Source organism: Penicillium diatomitis (assembly GCF_028827545.1).
Source record: "Penicillium diatomitis strain IBT 30728 chromosome Unknown utg000010l_segment0_segment0, whole genome shotgun sequence".
In the NCBI taxonomy this organism is placed as follows: domain Eukaryota; kingdom Fungi; phylum Ascomycota; class Eurotiomycetes; order Eurotiales; family Aspergillaceae; genus Penicillium; species Penicillium diatomitis.
The window spans coordinates 1,291,294-1,310,761 of NW_026623182.1; the positions used below are offsets into that span (position 1 = coordinate 1,291,294).

At 48.7% G+C, this 19,468-nt stretch overlaps 9 protein-coding genes across 9 annotated transcripts; 2 read left to right on the plus strand and 7 right to left on the minus strand.

Annotated features, from left to right (window-relative positions):
• Nucleotides 1–354: 354 nt before the first annotated feature.
• Nucleotides 355–1,066, minus strand: N7539_007464 (uncharacterized protein; the record flags this gene model as incomplete). Its single annotated transcript, XM_056937065.1, has 2 exons — nucleotides 355–696; nucleotides 755–1,066. 2 exons carry the CDS (start codon nucleotides 1,064–1,066, stop codon nucleotides 355–357), a joined length of 654 nt encoding a protein of 217 aa, XP_056787864.1.
• A 29-nt stretch (nucleotides 1,067–1,095) lies between these two features.
• On the minus strand, nucleotides 1,096–1,801 carry N7539_007465 (uncharacterized protein; the record flags this gene model as incomplete). The annotated part of the gene is made up of 2 exons (XM_056937066.1): nucleotides 1,096–1,471; nucleotides 1,530–1,801. The coding sequence occupies 2 exons, from the start codon at nucleotides 1,799–1,801 to the stop codon at nucleotides 1,096–1,098; spliced, it is 648 nt and encodes a 215-aa protein (XP_056787865.1).
• Nucleotides 1,802–2,226: 425 nt separating this feature from the next.
• N7539_007466 (uncharacterized protein) lies at nucleotides 2,227–2,367 on the plus strand (the record flags this gene model as incomplete). The annotated part of the gene is made up of 1 exon (XM_056937067.1): nucleotides 2,227–2,367. The coding sequence occupies one exon, from the start codon at nucleotides 2,227–2,229 to the stop codon at nucleotides 2,365–2,367; it is 141 nt and encodes a 46-aa protein (XP_056787866.1).
• A 965-nt stretch (nucleotides 2,368–3,332) lies between these two features.
• N7539_007467 (uncharacterized protein) lies at nucleotides 3,333–3,998 on the minus strand (the record flags this gene model as incomplete). The annotated part of the gene is made up of 1 exon (XM_056937068.1): nucleotides 3,333–3,998. One exon carries the CDS (start codon nucleotides 3,996–3,998, stop codon nucleotides 3,333–3,335), a length of 666 nt encoding a protein of 221 aa, XP_056787867.1.
• A 3,361-nt stretch (nucleotides 3,999–7,359) lies between these two features.
• Nucleotides 7,360–9,633, minus strand: N7539_007468 (uncharacterized protein; the record flags this gene model as incomplete). Its single annotated transcript, XM_056937069.1, has 2 exons — nucleotides 7,360–9,153; nucleotides 9,220–9,633. 2 exons carry the CDS (start codon nucleotides 9,631–9,633, stop codon nucleotides 7,360–7,362), a joined length of 2,208 nt encoding a protein of 735 aa, XP_056787868.1.
• Nucleotides 9,634–10,130: 497 nt separating this feature from the next.
• Nucleotides 10,131–11,680, plus strand: cds1 (phosphatidate cytidylyltransferase; the record flags this gene model as incomplete). Its single annotated transcript, XM_056937070.1, has 4 exons — nucleotides 10,131–10,283; nucleotides 10,357–10,720; nucleotides 10,792–11,582; nucleotides 11,642–11,680. The coding sequence occupies 4 exons, from the start codon at nucleotides 10,131–10,133 to the stop codon at nucleotides 11,678–11,680; spliced, it is 1,347 nt and encodes a 448-aa protein (XP_056787869.1).
• Nucleotides 11,681–13,579: 1,899 nt separating this feature from the next.
• On the minus strand, nucleotides 13,580–14,998 carry N7539_007470 (putative cyclin; the record flags this gene model as incomplete). Its single annotated transcript, XM_056937071.1, has 5 exons — nucleotides 13,580–13,983; nucleotides 14,045–14,372; nucleotides 14,433–14,561; nucleotides 14,615–14,696; nucleotides 14,754–14,998. 5 exons carry the CDS (start codon nucleotides 14,996–14,998, stop codon nucleotides 13,580–13,582), a joined length of 1,188 nt encoding a protein of 395 aa, XP_056787870.1.
• A 662-nt stretch (nucleotides 14,999–15,660) lies between these two features.
• Nucleotides 15,661–16,676, minus strand: N7539_007471 (uncharacterized protein; the record flags this gene model as incomplete). The annotated part of the gene is made up of 3 exons (XM_056937072.1): nucleotides 15,661–16,397; nucleotides 16,481–16,485; nucleotides 16,561–16,676. The coding sequence occupies 3 exons, from the start codon at nucleotides 16,674–16,676 to the stop codon at nucleotides 15,661–15,663; spliced, it is 858 nt and encodes a 285-aa protein (XP_056787871.1).
• Nucleotides 16,677–17,384: 708 nt separating this feature from the next.
• On the minus strand, nucleotides 17,385–18,523 carry N7539_007472 (putative fructosamine-3-kinase; the record flags this gene model as incomplete). The annotated part of the gene is made up of 2 exons (XM_056937073.1): nucleotides 17,385–17,487; nucleotides 17,571–18,523. 2 exons carry the CDS (start codon nucleotides 18,521–18,523, stop codon nucleotides 17,385–17,387), a joined length of 1,056 nt encoding a protein of 351 aa, XP_056787872.1.
• Nucleotides 18,524–19,468: the final 945 nt, after the last annotated feature.

A 19,468-nucleotide genomic window follows, 5' to 3' on the forward strand; every position in this document is an offset into this window, starting at 1 on the left:
CTGTCCTTGTTATGGATAACGCGTCCTTTCACCGGTCGGAGCGACTTGTAAGAATGTGTAAAGACGCAGGGGTGAAGCTATGTAATCTATTTGCCACCATACTCGCCGGACCTGAACCTAATCGAAGAGTTTTTCGCTGAACTTAAGGGATTCATTCGGCGTAACTGGAATTACTACGAAAAAGACCCCGAGAGAGGATTTGCTGCCTTCCTTGAATGGTGTATCAGTGTGGTGGGTGCAAAGGAAGAGAGTGCTAAAGGCCATTTTCGACATGTAGGCTTGAAGATCGAACAAGTCTCAGGAAGTTGTTAGGCCCGAGCTAGGATCAAGTTGCTCACGAACAGTCAGCCTAGCCTACTCATTGAACCATGGGTCATCGAGGATCTGTCTCGCTGATGCTCTTGCCGACGGTTCAAAACACAACAATCTTCCAATGATTTCTCCCAGCCTCGTTATATCCTCTCTTGTGAGATCAGGGGTCCGGCGTCCATCAAAATACACTTCTTCCAGCCATTCGTGCAGGTTGGGCCCGGAGCTTTCCGCGGTCACGTCGTCCCCTTTATCCATGGTATCCCATATCTTTTGCCATCTTTTAGGTAGATCGTCACTCGCCATCTCTTGCATTTGACTGATGAGAATTGGGGTTGTTATTAGGAAGGTGTCAAAAGGTGGCTGGCCCGTGAAAAGTTCAAAGAGCTGTCATAGTTCTCAATTCAGTCGTGTATAGCGTTGGGACTTCAGTCACTTGACGTACCATGCAGCCCATACTCCACAAGTCAACGTGATGATCAATTTGATCCTGGAATAGAACTTCGGGTGCTCGAACTGGTAAAGGTGTGTGCAGCGTCTGAGGAGCGGCATTACATAGAAATGATTCTCCGAAGTCGATTATTTTGATCGACTGCGTCGAGTTCCAAGAACGTGTTCGATATGAGGTGGGCTTCACGATATACTCCGGCACGCCGAGCTCAAGGTTTTTCCCATCGCGCCTATGGACACGGCCTATTTCAGGTTTTCCTAAAATCTCAAAGAAAACGTCTTCGGTTAACTTATCCACGCAGCGCATGGTGAAGGCCAAATTGCGAGTGTGCAAATCTACTTTAGGTGAGAATTGTTCGGATTTTCCCCAAGTGAGTGAGTTACTGTACCTCCATGTCCAATATTTCGTTGGTGTAAATCATTAAGCCCGGCAAGACTTTGCTTGGCAATGATTTTGGCAAGCCCTCCAGGGAGTCTCCCACCGGAAAAATGAGCATCGATCACGTCCGGAATGTTTGGCCCCAAAATTTCATAAACGAGGCACTTGTGAAATCCATTTGGGCCCGTTAGGTCGAAATCATCGAGCAACTGCACCACATGCGTCGGACTAGGGTGATAAGATACCAGTTCCCTCATAGTTTGGAGTTCTCGCGTCTCCCTATCATGTTCCTGTTCTGCAACAGCAATCTTCACAGCGACGTAAGTCTCTGTCCTTCAAGCGTATATTTTGATTAGCTGGGACTACCGTCCGTTACACTTGTGTGTATTACCTTTGATCTCTCGCCGCCCAAACTGTCGAGTAACCACCCCATCCTAATTTATGCAACACCTTATACCTTCCAGCTTTAAGACATTCTCCTAAGGTGACTGGGTGGTAACCGCCTTGTCGGTAGCGATGAAGTGGCTCCGCTTCAATGGGGGAAATATAGGTGGGCTGGTCCATCGGGCTCTTGTCGGCATTGGTAGACATGAACTTCTGGAAAATGCAAGAACTTCTCAAGGGAACAATACGTCTCGGTAGGAAGGAGGCGATGTTCCTCATACTGGACCGATATTGTCGGTACAGATAATGTTGATATCGTCACGAGCCCAAAATACGTGAATATGTCCCACGCGCCGTGGATGCAGATGACGTGGCAAGAATAGCCAATCACATGATCTGAAAAGCAGTCTCAGACTTTCAGCGGCAATTGATTGGTCAGCATCGCACCTCTCAAACAGGTCATCAAAGGACGTGTCAGTATGAGACGGGCGCCTATGTACTCTTCAAGAAGCTATCCTGGCCATTGGAGTACCATGCCAGAGCCTAGGAAAAGCGCACATATGGCGGCGCTAACCAGGCCTATACATCCGACGGAGGAATATATATATATATAGTAATGCCCTGCTACTCTTGGGAGATACCACTACGAAGATTGACATACTGATTTAATCCACACAGAACCATTATGAAGCTCAGAGGCCACCATGTACCCCATTCCTCGACATGCTGTTAAATTCACCCAGAGAATCCGCAACTCTGTTCTGCGTAATCGTACCCTGACCCTCATTGAAACCGCAACGGAGAAGCCCGACCTAGCGCATTTCACCATCGCCACCCTCAAGTAAGCAAAATGTAAATACTATCAGGTCATTACTTCCAAAAACTTACCTTTGCATAAACCCGTCGCACACGAGTCATACCGACCTCAAGGCGCACGCTACAGTATTATTGGTAACCGATAAACAATACAAGAACAAGAAAGTACAGCCGGTTTATATCTATTATTATGAAGAGGGGCGCTATACTGGTCATGTTCTGTATGCCGAAAGAGATATGAAACCGTCGGATAAATAAGCTATAGTGCTACGATGATGTTTCGAACGCTATTGCCCATATCATGTTCAGAATGTAATGATGATCTTTGTTGGCTGGCGCTGATCCCTGTCTTTTTGTCATACGAACTTTTTCTTTTGGGCATAGCCTTATAGTGCGTAGAGGCGTGGCCACTTATTCTGCTTTCCGCTTTCACTGAATACCTTTTGCCTAATTTATGCTATCAATGAACGTCGGACACTGTTAAGAGAATTCGGAATCTAATAATTTGAGGATCGGTTATCACAAATCGTTAGATACACCCTTTGCGCTCGGACGGTTGACCATGGTGAATGATTTTGCTGCAAATGTCTCAACTTGTTGTCATTATATGGCACCTCTAGCTTGTGTTGTCCAGGGATTGCGGGCATGGAGAGGCAGGCCTTTGGGAAGATTTAGCACTACATCGAGTACATGAATACGAAGACTGATATACTGTAATTTCTGCTATATAAACAATCTGGTAATCTGGAGCTACTCTGTGCAATAATCGATGTTGTAAGCCCAAACGCCGTGATGCTTCAATGACTACCTGTCCTGTCTAAAGAATCTCATAAACAGGCACCGCTTTCTTCACCTCCTTGACCCACTTTGCGATATTCTCTACAAATCGACGTGCGATGCCTATTTTTATTCCTCTCTCGATGACAAATTTTGGGTCTTGGTCCTTGTATACTTGCTCGAGATCAAGGCCGTTCTCGAGTATCACCTTGCACGTTTATCGGAATGCGGCTTTGAGGGTATCCCTTTCGACAGTCGACACTAGCCATTCAGTATACTCCTCCACGGCTATGTCTGTGGAACCCGGAATCTCAAGGGGGCTCAGAGCCGTCAAGTCAACCGCCGCTTTAGAAGTAGAAACATCTATCCCATGGATGGTAGACTGTGAGGGTAGGACATTAATATTAATGGGAGGATATAGTGCTCCAGACCTATCGACGTGGCCTCCTTTGCGCTTGCCTTTGCCGAGTCTCTCTTGCTCCTCCCTGTATAATTCGTCGCGTACGGCTTCGGGCATATTCTTATGGTATTCCAGAACCCCTCCCTTCTTAACGTGGGCGATAAGACGTTTTATATGATGGGATTTGAGAGGATAGTGTTTTTTCCCCATTAGGTCCACCCAACAATAAGGGCCATGCTGATATGTCGACGAGTCGTATCGTATTAAACTACAGACGCTACGCCAGATTGGCTTCTCGCCAGAAGCATTTTCCTCTGCATCAAGTTGTGTATCTCGTTCGTTGAGTATCCGTTTTGTAACAGATGACTTTCCTCTTTTCTCTCCTTTCCGACCAGAGGTTGGGGAAGAGTGACGATCGTCTACGTAGTTGAAACTGATTTTCAGTGTGAGCTCCTTACCCCGGAACAAAACATCAGACCACATCATAAGCTATTTCTCGATAGCGGTCTAAATGATGTCGGTATCGTCAAACCGTTTCGTCAGTTTGCGCTTGGTACGATCACTTGTCAACACGGCGATGACAGTATCATCAGCTGTCACCCGACGGTGGCGGCTAGTCTTCCGTCGAAGAACTTTCTCGAGCTTTTTCTCCAGGGATAATTGCCAGAAGGAGCTTGGGGCCAACGTAAGGTCTTCTTCCGTGTCCTGCGACACCTCCCGATTGTTGATTGTCACTCGCCACTCTATTCGGTAGTAGATACAGGTTAGCGGGTCCTCCTGGTAGGCTCTTCCTTCTTCCCATTCCGATAGCTGAATGAATCTGAGAGAATTGGGGCTAGGTCTACTTGTTCGCTCGATTCCAGTCTCAAATACGCTAGACGGAGAGGGACTTGAGATAGATCGCGTGGCGTACGGGCTGCCGAAGTACCCGGGTGTTGGAACGGATTCCTATGGTTGAGGCTCGGTAGAGTGAAGAGTGTCGTCGATATGAAACGGGCTCTGTGTTATCTCTAATAAGTATTCGCAATCCTTAGACCCACTATATTAGCTTATCCTTGAAACCACTTTTCGTCGACGGCCTGGCAGCGAATGAAACTCGCAATAGGTGGTGATACAAGGAATAGAATAGAGAGAGAGTTAGCTCTCTACAGCATAAGCGCAGCTGACTGGCGGGTGGCTGCGTCGGATCCGGGAAGAATGAGGGGCAAGAACGAGTGGGACAGGCGGGAAGGGTGTGAGTAAGCTGGAGATCATGCCAGATTGCCAGAGCTCCCCTAAGTTTCTACGTGGTTCCATGAAATATTAACGTAATTCCCGGCCGTGTCGGTCACCCGGCCGTCCCGGTCACCCTACCATAGTTTAGAATTTCAAAATCGATTATTTCCATTAACACCCATAGAATTTGCTATTACTAACGATTCTTACATTGATTGATCCTATGCCCAATTACTCCACATCCACTGTAGGTAGGAGGAGCCCTCCTAACCGGTTGAATCGGCTGATCAGGCAGATCGACCTGTTTATACGAATTAACCCTATCATCTTCCTCTGGCTGGTTTAGCTGCGTAGCTAGCTGTATAGCCTCTTTAATAGTTAAACCCTCTTCGCAGGGTATCTTCTTAGTTAACCGATTGCGCTTTTTGACCATCTTCTCATTCGCTATACGTAAATTCGCGTTATCCTCTGCTAGTAGTGCACTACTATAAAGCGCTAGGTAGTAACCCTTAATAAGCTGGTCTAGTATAGTTTTTAATAGACTTAGTAGGCTATTTAACCGTTACTTTAGTAGGTCTTTTAATATCGAAGCTTACTTAAATAGCTAAGTAGCGGTTCTAGGCGTTTTTAGTATAAATTAGCTAGATCTACTACTTAGCCGGCTATTTAGTAGTATTAGAGTTCGTAGAGAGATATTAAGCTTATTAAGCACTCTCTCGGTATCTAATAGTACTAGACTACTAGCTACGAAGCTATTTTTAATAGTAGGATTAGTTAATTAGAAGGCTTCTAGCCGCGCGTACTAGTAATCTACTAAGAAATTATACTTATCGATATAGTTATATCCTCTACGCGTAAGATCGCTAACGAAGCGACCGTACGTACGCTTAACTACTACAAAATACCTAATATCTAGTAGTTATAGTAGATACGATAAATACGTAGGTATATAAAGAGGTATAATATTATTATCCGCGTAGATTCGATCGAATTAAGGCGTAAGATAGCTACTATAGCTATTAAGAATTAGTAGCCGAAACCGGCTACGTACGCACGAATTTGTTAACGGGATAAATAGCTTTTGTAGCTAGCGTAGGCTAATCTTATCGGTAGTCTAACCGTTAGCAGAGATCTCGATTCGCTAGTCTTTCGGTAGGTTTTCGTTAAACTATCCTATAATAGCTACTTTACCTTTAAAGACTATATACGGCGGTAGTGAATAGCTATCTACGCAGATTACTTCGATAGTAGTAACCTATTCGCGATTTCCTAGTTATAGAAGAGACCTCTAACCGTAGTATTTAGCTCTTATAACTACTTTCTGCGAAGATATAAGGCCTATTACAAAGCCTATCTTATTAAAGTTATAGATATCCTCCGGTTATATACCGTTCTCGTTAATTATACTTTATACGGTCGCGAACTACTACCGAATTAATTTCGGATCTTCGTTTAGGGCTCTTTAGTAATCGTATCTTCGCGAGAAGCGTATACGAAGCTTAGGGTAGCGATTAATAAAGGTTAATAGCTAATTCTTTCTAACGGTAGGCGGAGGGTAGCTACCGCGCGTAGTAAGAAGGATATTAGCTATTTCTCCTATAGTTATTAGCCTAGGCGCTGCTCTACGTATATCTATAGAGAGAATCTATTTAGTAAGCGAATCCTCTTCTAATTAGGTTAATTTATAGCCTATAGGGCGAGAATCGACGCGGCAAACCACCCCTTTAGCGCGGTCGATCAGTGTTGACTTCGGGATTTCGTATAGGATAGCCGCTACGCGGAGAGATTTGACGCGGCCATTTTTTAGGTCGGAAAGGGCTAATAAGATCCTGCCCTCTTGACTAGCCAATTTATGGCTAGATTCAGTGCGAATTGGTGGTATGGTAGGTGGTTGAATTAGGTATATTGGTAGAAAGACGCGATTTTAGAGAGGGTGACCGGGACGGCCGGGTGACCGACACGGCCGGGAATTACGTTATAGTAATATTACAATGACTCATCCATCATGTAAGGCCATTATCATCATTGTTTTGCCAAACTTTCAGAGCGGTAAGCCGAAGAAAGTTAGCGTATTTGGGATTTATTTTCCGAGAGTGAAGTCGTAAGAGTGCGGAGGTATAACTGATTTCGAAAACTACTGTAACCTGTTACAACCCCCGACGTCCCCCTCCCTGTAACTCTGGTAGCGCCTCGACATGCTCTGCCCTTTCAATATTAGCACGTTGCAGACGGTCTGCTGGATTAATTCTGGACGTCATGTCGCTTTCTTATCTGAATATGGCAAATCCCAGTAATCAGGACCCTCAATATTCATGTGGATCACTTCTTACGACAAAACAAGGTCAGAGAATTGTTTGTGATGTCCAACGTTCTTTCCAGACTGATTGTGCTCAAGTCCCCCGTATTTGCTAATCTCTCAGAATCCGGTGTTTGCATCTATCTCAAAAGACCTGTGGAAATCAGGATGTCATTAGTAACGCCATGAACTAGGTACAATAAAGCTTATGTGTAAGTGAACGTGAAAACTATCGAACATGCATATGGGTATCCTGTTGCCTGGTCTCAAATTTACCAGCTTTGCCACAAGCCAACCTTGAAACAAGCACCAGTCAAAAATCCGGAAAAACGCTTAATCCCGTCGTGAACTCGGAAATGCCTCAGCCAATGACTCAGCCTCTTGAGGATTTGTCCATTCTTCCAAGAGCTCGTGTGCCATGTCCACCGTTTCATCGTCAATGCCGGCTTCGAGGACAGACCCGTCGCAGAACGCCAGGCGCGTGAGAACTACCAGGTGCTTTTGCTTACTCCCCGACACGGATGCCAGTTTCTCCTGCATGTTGATAAGTGGTCCATGGCGACGCATGACACCGAAAATCAGGCGCATCAGCCCATTGACCATTGCCACGCGAAATTCTTGTTCGGGGGGCGAGGAGTAGAGCGCGTCTAGCTCATCATGCATCGACCTGAATAGACGTGGCAAGGCCGTGGGATGCGTCGCGAGAATGACACTGGCGTGGTCCTTTGACGGAGCTGGAGGGTTGAATGCCAAACTCTCCAACAAGAGGAGCACTTCGAGCCGCATTGCACAGACTTCGTGTACCGTGTAGGGATCGCAACCTTCGTCTGGCGTGACCGGCTCACTGAGCATGAATGAGAGTCGGTCGATGATCCATTTCTGGACATCTGCTTGGTCTTGTTCGGATGGCAAAATCGGGCCGAACGAGGCTGCACGTATGCTTGTAGATAGGAACGGCAAGATCACCATGATATCTTTGAGTGGCTGTGAACCGTGTAACATCACGAGGATGAAAGTATAACGGATGTTTGCCCACAGATCATCCAGGGCCCCTTTCACATGCAGCAACCTGGATGACATGTAGTATAGCAAGCGAAGTGCTTCGGTCGAGTCGACTTCAAGATGCAGATCGGATTGAGGTGTGGCTCGAGGGATCCGAGCTTTTTCTCGAGCTGCTGGCGAGTATTTGAATCGCGGGACGGCATTCACTTCAACCGAGTCTTGAAGCACGCCGACCAGAGCACTTACGAGGCCAGGGAGAGGGGCGACGTCCATCATGAGGACGAATCGAGTGATGGACATGAATCGTGGCACTGGCCCATAGAATCGCTCAGTGAGTGCCCGGCGCCATAGCTGCCCAATTGTGTACATATATTCGAGCAAGAAATCTCCCATGTCTACCCGAGCTAACTCGTCCATAATTAAACCAGAAACAGGCTTATGGGGCTCAGATGGGAAGTAGATCTTGGCAAAGGCCTCAATATCGGTTTCCTGATCGGGAAGCATCCGATGGCTGAAGATTCGCTTGATGAGATGGTTCTGGGTAGAGTTTTTTGTGTCTCGTGGTCTGGACTGGTCATCGAAGACCGTCCCTGAGGTATCGGTAGGGGCATCCATCATGTTGACCTCTCCAGCAGGACTCAGTTGTAATGGAGCTGGACTGTCGACACTTGCTTGTCGTTTCCGTTTCCCAGGAACAGTAGGTGTGCCTCGTTTTGACCGTGCCGCCGACTTACTCGGCGAAACAACGGCGATCTCTTCATCGTCGAATCCGTCACGAAATGGAAGGATTCGCGACTTTTTGGGTGTGACAGGTGCCACTTTCTCTGGGGCCCGGTGTTTCGTCTTGTAACTTCGGAGCTGATGAACTTCTTCGGCGAGGTCATGCTGAAGAAACAAATTCTCAGTCGCGAGCATTTTGCCCTCGGACATGGCCGCGTCGACGGCTTCTTTATGAGTATTTTCTTGGTCAGCCATGGCCTTTCTCAGCGCAGCAAGTTGTCGATCATATTCCTCCGCCATTCGACTTTGTTTGGAGCGAATGATCGCGATCTCTCCAGCTTTCGTTTCGGCCTGTGCTCTTGCTTCAGCAAGTTCTCGTCGCATCTGCTCTTTTTCTTGTTCGAGCTAAGACGACACCAGAGTTAGCTTCACCTTTCCATGGTGGCGCTTTCAGAAGAGACTGAATCACACCTGCTGCATACGCGCCTTGATCTCGTACGATTGCGCCTGGCCGTAATCTTGGTCAATGTCCATCGCACCGTCTCCGCCGTGAGCGGTCCACACATCATTCGAGACCGCCAGCGAAGGAGCCTGAACGAATGCTTGTTGTCCGTCCACATTATCGTGAACCTCAGCTTCCAGCTCTCCCACTTCAAGCGTATCATAATCGTTAGTCAAACCAGTATGGAGACGCGGCGGTGGCTTCAAGCTGGCAGCATTTTGCCTCGAGTGCACGGGCTCAGAGGTATCTAACGCTCTTCCCTGCAGTTGTTGAGCCGCCTGGCCTTGGGTCGCCTGGTAGGCATGCTGCTCGAGCTCGTACAACGTACCCGGCGGCAGAGCATCGAGATCGTCGGAGAAGTAGTCATCGTCAATGTCTTCCATGCCCCCGCCATGAATACTCTTTTCGCTGTCGGCGTATCGGCGAGTGACCGTGGAGACGACGGTGACAGTATCTTGGAGTTAAGAAAAAAGTGGGGACAAGAATGGAGACTCCAAGCTTCACAGGGGCGCGATCATTCTGGGGCTTGACAGGGCTGGCAGGCTAGTCGATGCTGGGGCGCAACAGGATGGAGGTGAGCCATCTATAGGGTCAAAATCGCTTGAATAGCCTTTGATCAGCGCGTGACTGTTGTCGGAGTTTCTCCTGACATGAAGCGGCCAATACCTTGTCCAGCTGGCGCTGGGAGAGCTGAGGCTATGTTGTTGGAGAGCTGACCGCTTTCGGATTCACATGGGTTCTTGAAGTTACCAACTCCACTCTTCTCCCTCATCCTGATCTGGTCTCTAAATAATAATCCGTTCATTCTTTCTCTTTTCCCCCCCCCCTCCCCCTCTTCACCCCTCGCTTTCCCTTTTCCTCTTCTCCTCCCTCGACTGTCATGTCCAAGTCTCGCCGTAGTGTTCGGTTCCAGCGCCGTGCAAATGGTGAGCGGAGACTGAGCGTGTCCTCCGACGTCAGCGAGGGCGCCTCGGAACATTCAAGTCCTAGCAAGACTGGTGCCGAATCGCATCCGGCCACCATTACCGAAGAGGTGAGATCGCGCCCACGCATGCAAGCCTTGGACTCATCAGGGGACTGATTCCATATTTCCAATTCTTTTTCAGAAACCTCCACAGTCAGACTATGAGAAGAAGAAGCAAACCTTCATCACACGTACGATATGGACTTTTGTCATGATTGCGGGCTTTTTCGTCGCGCTGTTCTCTGGACATATTTACATCATCGGCTTGGCCACCGCGATTCAGATTGTGTCCTTCAAGGAAGTCATCGCCATTGCCAATGTCCCCAGTAAGGAGAAGAACCTGCGGTTCACGAAGTCCCTGAACTGGTATTTCCTCGCTACTACCATGTACTTCTTGTACGGCGAGAGCGTGATTTATTATTTCAAGCACATCCTCTTGGTGGACAAGGTTCTTCTTCCGCTTGCGACTCACCATCGATTCATCAGCTTCACCCTTTACGTCATGGGTAAGTGCTCCGATGATATGGCGCGAGAGAGGGGTCTTTTTTTCGTTTCATGGCTAACTCGGGTCATACAGGCTTTGTCTTTTTCGTGGGCTCTTTGAAGAAGGGTCACTATCGTTTCCAGTTCACTCAATTTGCGTGGACTCATATGGCTCTCTATCTCATCGTGGTTCAGGCCCACTTTGTCATGAACAACATCTTCGAGGGCATGATCTGGTTCTTCCTTCCTGCTTCTTTGGTAATCACCAATGACATCTTCGCTTATGTCTGCGGTATTACCTTCGGACGTACTCAACTCATCCAATTGTCTCCCAAGAAGACTGTGGAAGGTTTCCTGGGCGCCTGGATTTGCACGATCATCTTCGGCTACTTCATGACCAACCTGCTGATGCAGTCCAAGTACTTCATTTGTCCAGTCAACGACCTGGGTGCCAACATCTTGACTGGCCTGGAATGTGTGCCCAACCCGGTCTTTGTTCCCCAACCTTATTCGCTGGCAGTGTTCGGCATGGACAAGACGATTCACATTGCGCCGATGCAGTTCCACATCCTGGCCTTTGCTACTTTCGCCTCTTTGATCGCTCCTTTCGGCGGCTTTTTCGCCTCCGGTCTGAAGCGTACCTTCAAGATCAAGGACTTTGGCGAGTCAATTCCAGGCCACGGTGGTATTACAGACCGTATGGACTGCCAGTTCATCATGGGCTTCTTCGCCTACATGTACTATCACAGTTTCGTTGCTGTCTACAAGGCCAGCGTGGGCGACATCATCGAGACTGCGATCAATGGATTGACTGTCGACGAGCAACTCGATGTTGTGCGTGGTCTGTCCAAGTATTTGTATAACCAAGGCGCTGTCTCTGAGACGGTATGTATCTAGTCATTGACTCCTCCCCTGTATCCGTCAATTTTGCTGACTCTCCCCAGATCCTTGACTGCCTCTCCACTGAGCTCAAACGTCGTTGAGCTTTCACTCTGCAGTAACGCTCATACTTTCAAAATTGATGACCCCGTCTTGCGTTCATCTTCTTCTACTCACTTGGTTCACGAGGGTAATGTGCTGGACCTCGTCTTACTCCCTTTTCTTTTCAACTTTGTGAAGCCAATTCTCCCCTTATGGAAGCTTCGTTTGCGCTGGCTTCCTGAACGGATGATAATTTTGACCATCATTTCCAACTTCAGTATGCCCCCAGGCGGCTTCTCCGTGTTCAAAACGAGGGACCTATTCAGCAGAGGATCAACAGGCATGGGGGGACCGCAGCAGCAACGTGTACAATCTCTTCAAGCTGGGCCTGCCTGAAGTCTCCATGATTGTAGGAGTGCCACCTCCCCTTTGAAACCTCGGTTTCAAATCTCTTTTGTCTTTCTCTGAGATTGTTGATCCTGAATCTGCAAAGACTGAACGGGGTAAGGGATCTGCTCTCTTCGATGCAGAACACGACTACAAATACGCATTGCCTAAGTGGAACAGTGAGCGCTGTTGACCTGCAACTTTACTCTCATATGGGCTGCACTGCCATCCTTACCGGGAGACTGCAAAAGCTGTATATAATTCTTAAATCACCTATTAGTCCTTCAATCTAATCCGGTCCGGATAGTGGTCGCAAAAACATTTCTCTGGTGATCCGGCTACTCATTATGAGGTCGGTGATAATTCTTTTTCGCGCTTCTCCGCTGTCGGCTCTTCACGACTTTGATGATGTCCCGTCCCAGCGCAGCTGTACTCTTTTGTAAACGTGATCACGGCTGGGTCTTCGATCTTCTGCAGGTTGAGACTTTCTCGATGGCTTTTCCAGCGCACCTTGCCATGAGCTCCACCCAAATGGAAAGATGTTCTCAGTGAGTTTCAATCTCCTCTTCAAGTGTCAAGCTCGTATATGCGGAAAATGGTGGGTTTTTTTAAGGGAGAGAGGGCCTTCGTTGGACTGTCTGTAAGTGTTTTGGCTTTTGACAGCTGTCTTGACGGAAAAGTCTTGATTCTCTATAACATCTGAAATAGGAGCCGGCGCGCCTTGCTTTTCTGTCCGTAGATGCTGGTTTATAGCATTGGTTCGGAGGATATGAAGCTCGCCTGCGCCAATACAGTAGATGACACTGAGTTTAAAAATGTGTCATTTACAACCGCACCTGAAGGGAAAAAGACTTTGGGCGTGAGCTTGGCTCTCCTTGTTATATGAAGGTGGGAAATGGTCAATGACCAGGGGACCTAGGGACTCAAAGACGAAAGTTACCTGGATATAGTCATGTCGCGCGGTCAAATGAGTATAAGGAACAATCCCCGGATTGTACTACCTAGTGGCTTCCACAGCAGTTTTCCTTCCTAGCGACTATTCATTGTGACGACACGTGGATATGAACCTCAAGGGAAGAATCTGTAGCCTCACCAGTCTCTTCATTGGAGGAATTGATTTGGGCACATCATTCAGTATCAGGTTGCAACTGGATCTTCATCAAACAGATGTTCACTACCCACTCACTCATGGTGAAGGTACCGAGCCGGTCGGTCATACAGCTCTTGGAATTATGCTCCATGCTATCCATTTTCCAGGGTAGCGGGCTCATTTACCGCCAAGGATTCTAATATTGAGCATGCGTAATAGAGACAGAGACTACTTGACATGTCTTGCACTGTGCCGAGCCCTGCCAGCCGAGGACTAACGAGCAAACCTGGCAGGTAGTTCCTGTCTCATGAAGTTGTGGCATTGACTATCTGTGTGGTATCGAGATTGGGGTATCATTTAAACTCATCAAAAACACCCCCCTGCGCCCAGAAACTTTGGTGGCTTCCGCAATGCGTCTTCCCTTGCAAAGCAAGGAGAAATTAAATAAAGCAAGAAAAACGCCCATGCTCGTAGTGATGCGCTCTCAGTCATCCGCCTCATACTGCTCCGTCTCAACCTTGAAGTACTCGGCCACCTGTCTCTTCTCACTCTCTGCACAGGCCGGATCGAGCATGAAACGCACGGCGGCGTCTCGATCACGTTCGTTAGCCCCGCGACGCTCCCCGGTCGCAGTCATGGGTGTCAGTGGATGCTGAGGTCCATTCTGTGCTTTGGTCCGACCGTCGGGTTGAGCCTGAGGCTGAGTGTCGTTCTGCTCGGGCAGTCCATCTGGGTTCCCCGGTGTGGTGAATCGAGGCAGGCGCTTTTCTTTGACCTCCTGGTTGAGTGGGATGCGGACCTGAAGGAAGTGATCCGCGGGAAAGTCGGGTCCGACCTTGGTCGAAGAGCGGTTGTGCGTGTAGAGTTCCAGAAGATCCAGGATGATTTCTAGTCATGATGGTCAGTTTGTCATCAGTTAAATTTGCTTCTCATCTTCGAGCTTACTCACCCATAACCATGCCTCGAGTAATCTTCCACTTGGGGTAGTCTGCTTCAAACACGGTCGCATCCGAGCGTTCACCCGACAAGCGGCATGCAAGCTCCAGACAGCCAAAGGCCATTACCACCGTGATTTGTTTGAGTGGCGCATATGTCTTGTACATGTCCACTGAGATTCGCCATGCCAACCAGGCTAGATCCCCGTCCAGATCGAAGCCGTAGTGTTTGATCAGCTTGCACAGAACCTTCTGGGGATAGCGAGTCCGAAAATCAAAGCCTGACGCTTCGAGCATCAGTCGTTCGAGGCCGATAACACTGCGTGCTTGAGCTTCGAATACCTGCATGGAACATGAGCAAAGATCACCGACGGCGTTTTTCGAATCACAGGCGTGACGTACAGAATTATCTGGAGTGAGATGTTCTGAAGGAGGAAGCTTGAGATTGTACGCTGCGCACACAATATCGCGAGACTTCTTCAGCGTATCTTCGATCTTGCATGCGGTGAAGAGTGCGGCGGCAGCGGCATCCTAATTATCCTGATCAGATGTTGATGTGTCGCACGAGGCAAAAGAATACATACGATATAATTGTACTCAGTATCTGAGTGTACCAGGCGAAACTTGTGATAGTAGACGGCGGCTGTGTCGTACGTTCGGACAGGACTGTGATTCTGATGAGCTTGACGTCACTTTGATGATCTGGCAAATTCACCAACGTACAGGTTGAGAGCAGTTCGAACACTGTCGATCCAAGAGATACCCTGGAGACGCAGTAACTCTTCGCGGGTGTGATTCCCTCCCGTGGCAGCGATACAGCCTTGGATGATTTCCTCGAAGATGTAGGGTTTGGCGACATGAATGAACGACGGATGAATCCGTGGTGGGTCAGGCGTTCGCGGCGCAGGGTCGACATCTTGTTGGGATCGACGATCGCCCTCTCTGGGCGTCATCCGGTGCCGCGACATTTGGACTGTCCGTCGGCAGCTGATCCCTCTGCGCTTGTTAGGATGCCGTGCCAGCAACGGAAAACGTGGACGGCGCGGCATGTTTATCGGGTGATGGCGTATCGTTCAATGTCACGTGGTGATTAGAGCGTAAGAAGGTTTTTCCGTGCGGCAAAGCGGAATCGCGGGAGATGAGAAGGGAGGCTCCGAGATTGGCGCAGATTGGAAGAGAGCCAATGAGCGTGTGACATTAGGGCTCCACTTCCCCATGTTCTGCCGAACTTTACCCTTTTCGACATGAACCTACCTGAGTCGCGTTGGAACCTGAAGATTGGTGGTAACTAAGTTATCTGCCGTGAAACATGATTGTAGTCTACGTGTGAAGCAGGCAGCCATGCATCTTGTTCTGCCATCCGCTTCAGCATCACACATCCAACTCGAAATGCCAAATTGAAGCCCTGACCAGGCAATCTCTTGGTCTAGTCGATTCATTCCTATAGCTACAGCCTACCTGTGCTCAGATCTTTAACTTGAGGGAGCTCGACTGAGACACCTGATCTCCACTTATTTCCTGAGCGTCCTGTACATCCTCACTTGTCTGACAATCGTCGAATGACTACCTAATCAACATGCACTTAGATGTGCACTATCCTTCGATCCCATGTCCAACCTGTGGGTATCAATCAAGGCACACCCCGACCAGCCCGAGTAGCCTTGGCTAACTCACTTTGTGCGGTATTATCGGCATATCGCTTGTATATCGGCATGTAATGCTTCGTCTCGCTGGTAGTGTTCTGAATGCTCTCTCTACTCTCAATGGCAGAGAGCCATTTCCTCCATCGAGCCCAGACTTTCTCATCCTCTCCACCTTGCTCTTCCTCTGGGAGTCCCGTTCCGCCACTCTTGAATTCATCAAACACCCAGAGCCGGACTGCCCACGGTGCAAGCACCAAATCAGGTAGACTGATTTCAGATCCTAGAAAGAAAGGACCCTCCGAATGCATCTGAGTGGTCCAAGTCTTGAGGTGATTAAGGAACTCCTGTCGCATCTGCTGCAACCCCGCATGTTTCCCCGCACCGCTGTCGTCATCCTCTTCGGTCGATTGATACTGCAGGAATCGATGAAATGCGGGGATGATGCGTGAGGTGACATAGTCCATCCAGATGCGAGCACGAGCTCGCTCATAGGCATCTTTCGGGAGAAATTGCGGCGTGTGGTCTGCATAGGCTTCTTCCAGGTACTCCAGAATCACGGTCGATTCGTAGAGTGGACGTGGTCCCGACTCGGTCGGGCATTGAAGAGTTGGAACTAGCCCGCGAGGGTTCAGAGTGAGAAGAGATCTGGGCTTGTTGTATGGATTGACCTCGATATACTGGTATGGAATTTGCTTTTCTTCAAGGGCGAGCCAGACTCGCTGGACTGTGGTGGAGATGTGCTTTTGATTAGCATGGGGACTATTCCTGGGCTTTGATGACCCTAGTCGTCGTGATATACGAACGTACCGAACCTGGAAAGTCACAGGAGGTCAGCTTGATCTTGGCAACATACTGTATCGCTCTGGATGTGATGGGTTCAAACTCACGGACAGAACCATCCTGCGTAAAGCTTCAGTGTTTGTTGGCCACGGTGACTATCCACGAGTGTCTTCGCACGGCCGGTGGCCTCGGGATGAAGGTCTGAATCAGGGTGTGCAGGCATATTGGGTGCTTTACTTTTGGATGTTCAAGCAGAAGCGCACTCTAGTGCCCGGTAGGAGTCAAGTGAGGGGCCGACAGATGAGTTATAGTCATCATGTTGCCGGCGGCGTTTGATTACGCCTCTTGAAATCAAGTTTTCGGGCCTCACATTTGTCATCGAGGCTTTACATCACCCACTGCAATATCTCCATATTACTATACGTCAATTTTTGTGCAAGGCTGACTTCATTCTGTCTCAAATTTGTTTGTGTCGCTCTCGAGTCTCTCCAGAGCTGTGGCCGAACTTTCCGGAACCGTTCCCAAACCTGTAAATGAACTTATCTATTACACGACTCATTGCTGCACATTTGCATTCTCTACTGTACACAAGGCGACGACAAAGCGATGATCAATCAACGACCGGGACTTGACCGAAGTTGCCTACTCATCCAGCTGTCTCAATCTGATATCGAACTCGACACGGTTCGGCAAAACCCCGCCAGCACTCAGGCCAACGTTTGCCGATCAACTTTCAGACATGTTTCATGCATGGTAGATGAATTCGCGGCATATGCCACCATAGGATTTTGCTGTTCAAAATTCAAAATATTCCTCCTGGCAGTTACGTTTAACAATTGGTGGATTGTACAGTCAATGCATCATTACAATTCCATTTGGATGCACGTCAAGCAGAACGTTTCCCGCATCACAAAGCTTAGTAGTCGGGACTTCAAGAGGTATCGCTGTACTTTCGAATTAGTTTTTTCATGATGGACATCGCGCCCGATCGATAACCGCCGCCAAAAATGGCCTGATGGTTCAGATGGTGGTATCTGATATTCCACGGATCAGAATAAGAAATGAAAACTGAGAGGCCTCCATCATTCTCCAGAAGGGACAGGACAGCAAAACTCACAACTCGTACAATCGTATACGGTCGTCATACTCCTCCACCGGCTCCGTTTTCGGCACGATGCGATGATACTGATCGAAGAAATCGGGTCCAAATCCACCAAACATATGCATGATCCCGATATCAAACTCGGAATGCGCATAACATGCCGAGGAGTCGTAAACAACGTCTCCCATCTCTGAGTCTCCCCTTTCACTCCCAACGATTCTCCCATAATCTGTGTTTCCACTCCACAGGTCTCCATGCACGACCACAGGCTGAATACCATCTCCATTGCCCTGCGAATCATAGCCCAAGTGTCCGTCCCCCAATAATCGGGGCACGACCGCATGGGCAGTCCTCCCAACAAGCTCACTCAGCTCCTCATCTGGGCCGTTCTGTTTCTCCGATAGCGCCAGCACAGCCAGCAATCGCTCATTTGCGTAAAACTCTGCCCAGCTATCCGTGAAATGATTTCTCTGTTTCGTGTCGCCGCAATAAGTTGGTACAGGAAATCCATAGCGACGTCGGCCAGTCTCTGGGTCCACCGGTGCGGGCGTCTTATGGAGTTGACCCAGTCGGTAGGCCAAACTCCCATGTTTCCTCACATCGGCGTCGGCTGATGTTCGAGCCCATCGGCCTTTGAGTTCCAAGAACTCCGTGGCGAGGAAATAAGCCTTCTTTTGATCGAGCGGCCCCCACGCTAACGCTCGAGGACAGAAGTCCGGCACTGCGTTGGCGATGGCGTTCAAGGATTCGTACTCGCCGTGAAACATTTCTTTCGACGCGGCGCCATCGTGAGAGGTCTTGATGAAGTATTTACGTCCCGGGCCGGTGTTCTCTTGCGCTTTTGGTTCTATGTGAAGAACGCTTGTCCGTGAAAATCCAGAACCGAAGCCAGATGTGTCCAAGGTGCACTTTGCCGAATCTGGGTCGATTCCGAGCGCTTGGAGGATGGCCTGTGGGGGGGAGTTCATTGTGGCTGCTAGTTTCGGGGAAAAGAAAAGAAGCCGCAGTTGTGTAGGTATGTTGTGGAAGATTCTTTCAGATTGTATCAAAGGACAGTAAACAAGGATCGTTGGGAAGGATGCAGAGACATGCCAGAAGCTATAGCCAGCGCAGAGCTTAGGTCCCTATTTGATTTGGTGGAAGCCCCTATGACGTCTGAATCTCCATGTCAGATTGGTAAGATAAGAGTTCCATTTTGGTCAAGCGAAAAGGCCTGGGGTCATCAACCATAATTTTTCCTCTACGACTAATCAAAGTCTTGAATCGTCGCCACCAAACATTATTGAAGGCCTTCCTCGATTGTAATCTGCAATGGTGAGAGTTGCTGGTCCACTTACACTCGTAGACGTCGACGCCATGTTTTGAAGGTCCTCATAGTATTTGCTACGTCACGTTATAGTCAAGCCGTCAACATGAAGTCAATTCTAATGTCTACAGCCACTGGGCCTCGAATCGTGTCTCACTGCCTATGGATCCGCTAGTTGCCAGGCAGATAACAGCTCCGCGAAACAACCAGATTGTCGATTTCTGCCCGAGAGTCTGCCTCGCAATCGAACGAGGAAATGGCCATCGGTCGTGATGGAAGCGGGATATTCAGAGTCGCCTTCCAAATCAGCTTCTCAGCTTCGGATGCTCAGTTTTGTCTTTCCCAATCAAAGGGTGATGTGCAGCTTGTAGTTACCACCAAGACCGACCGGAGCTCGCCCATTGCACTGAATGCGTGGAGACTTGTGAAGGATAGCATCAGGTGTCAAAAAGTCGTCACACTGCAAAGACCACAGCAACCACGTCTACATCGGGGGTCAGCCGGTCGTAATCGGCTTCGACAAGCTCATCCATTTCTTCGCTCACTGATTTCCCCAGAGAGGGTGAGATTATCCTTGACGCTGTACTCTTGGAGACATTCGCTGGCA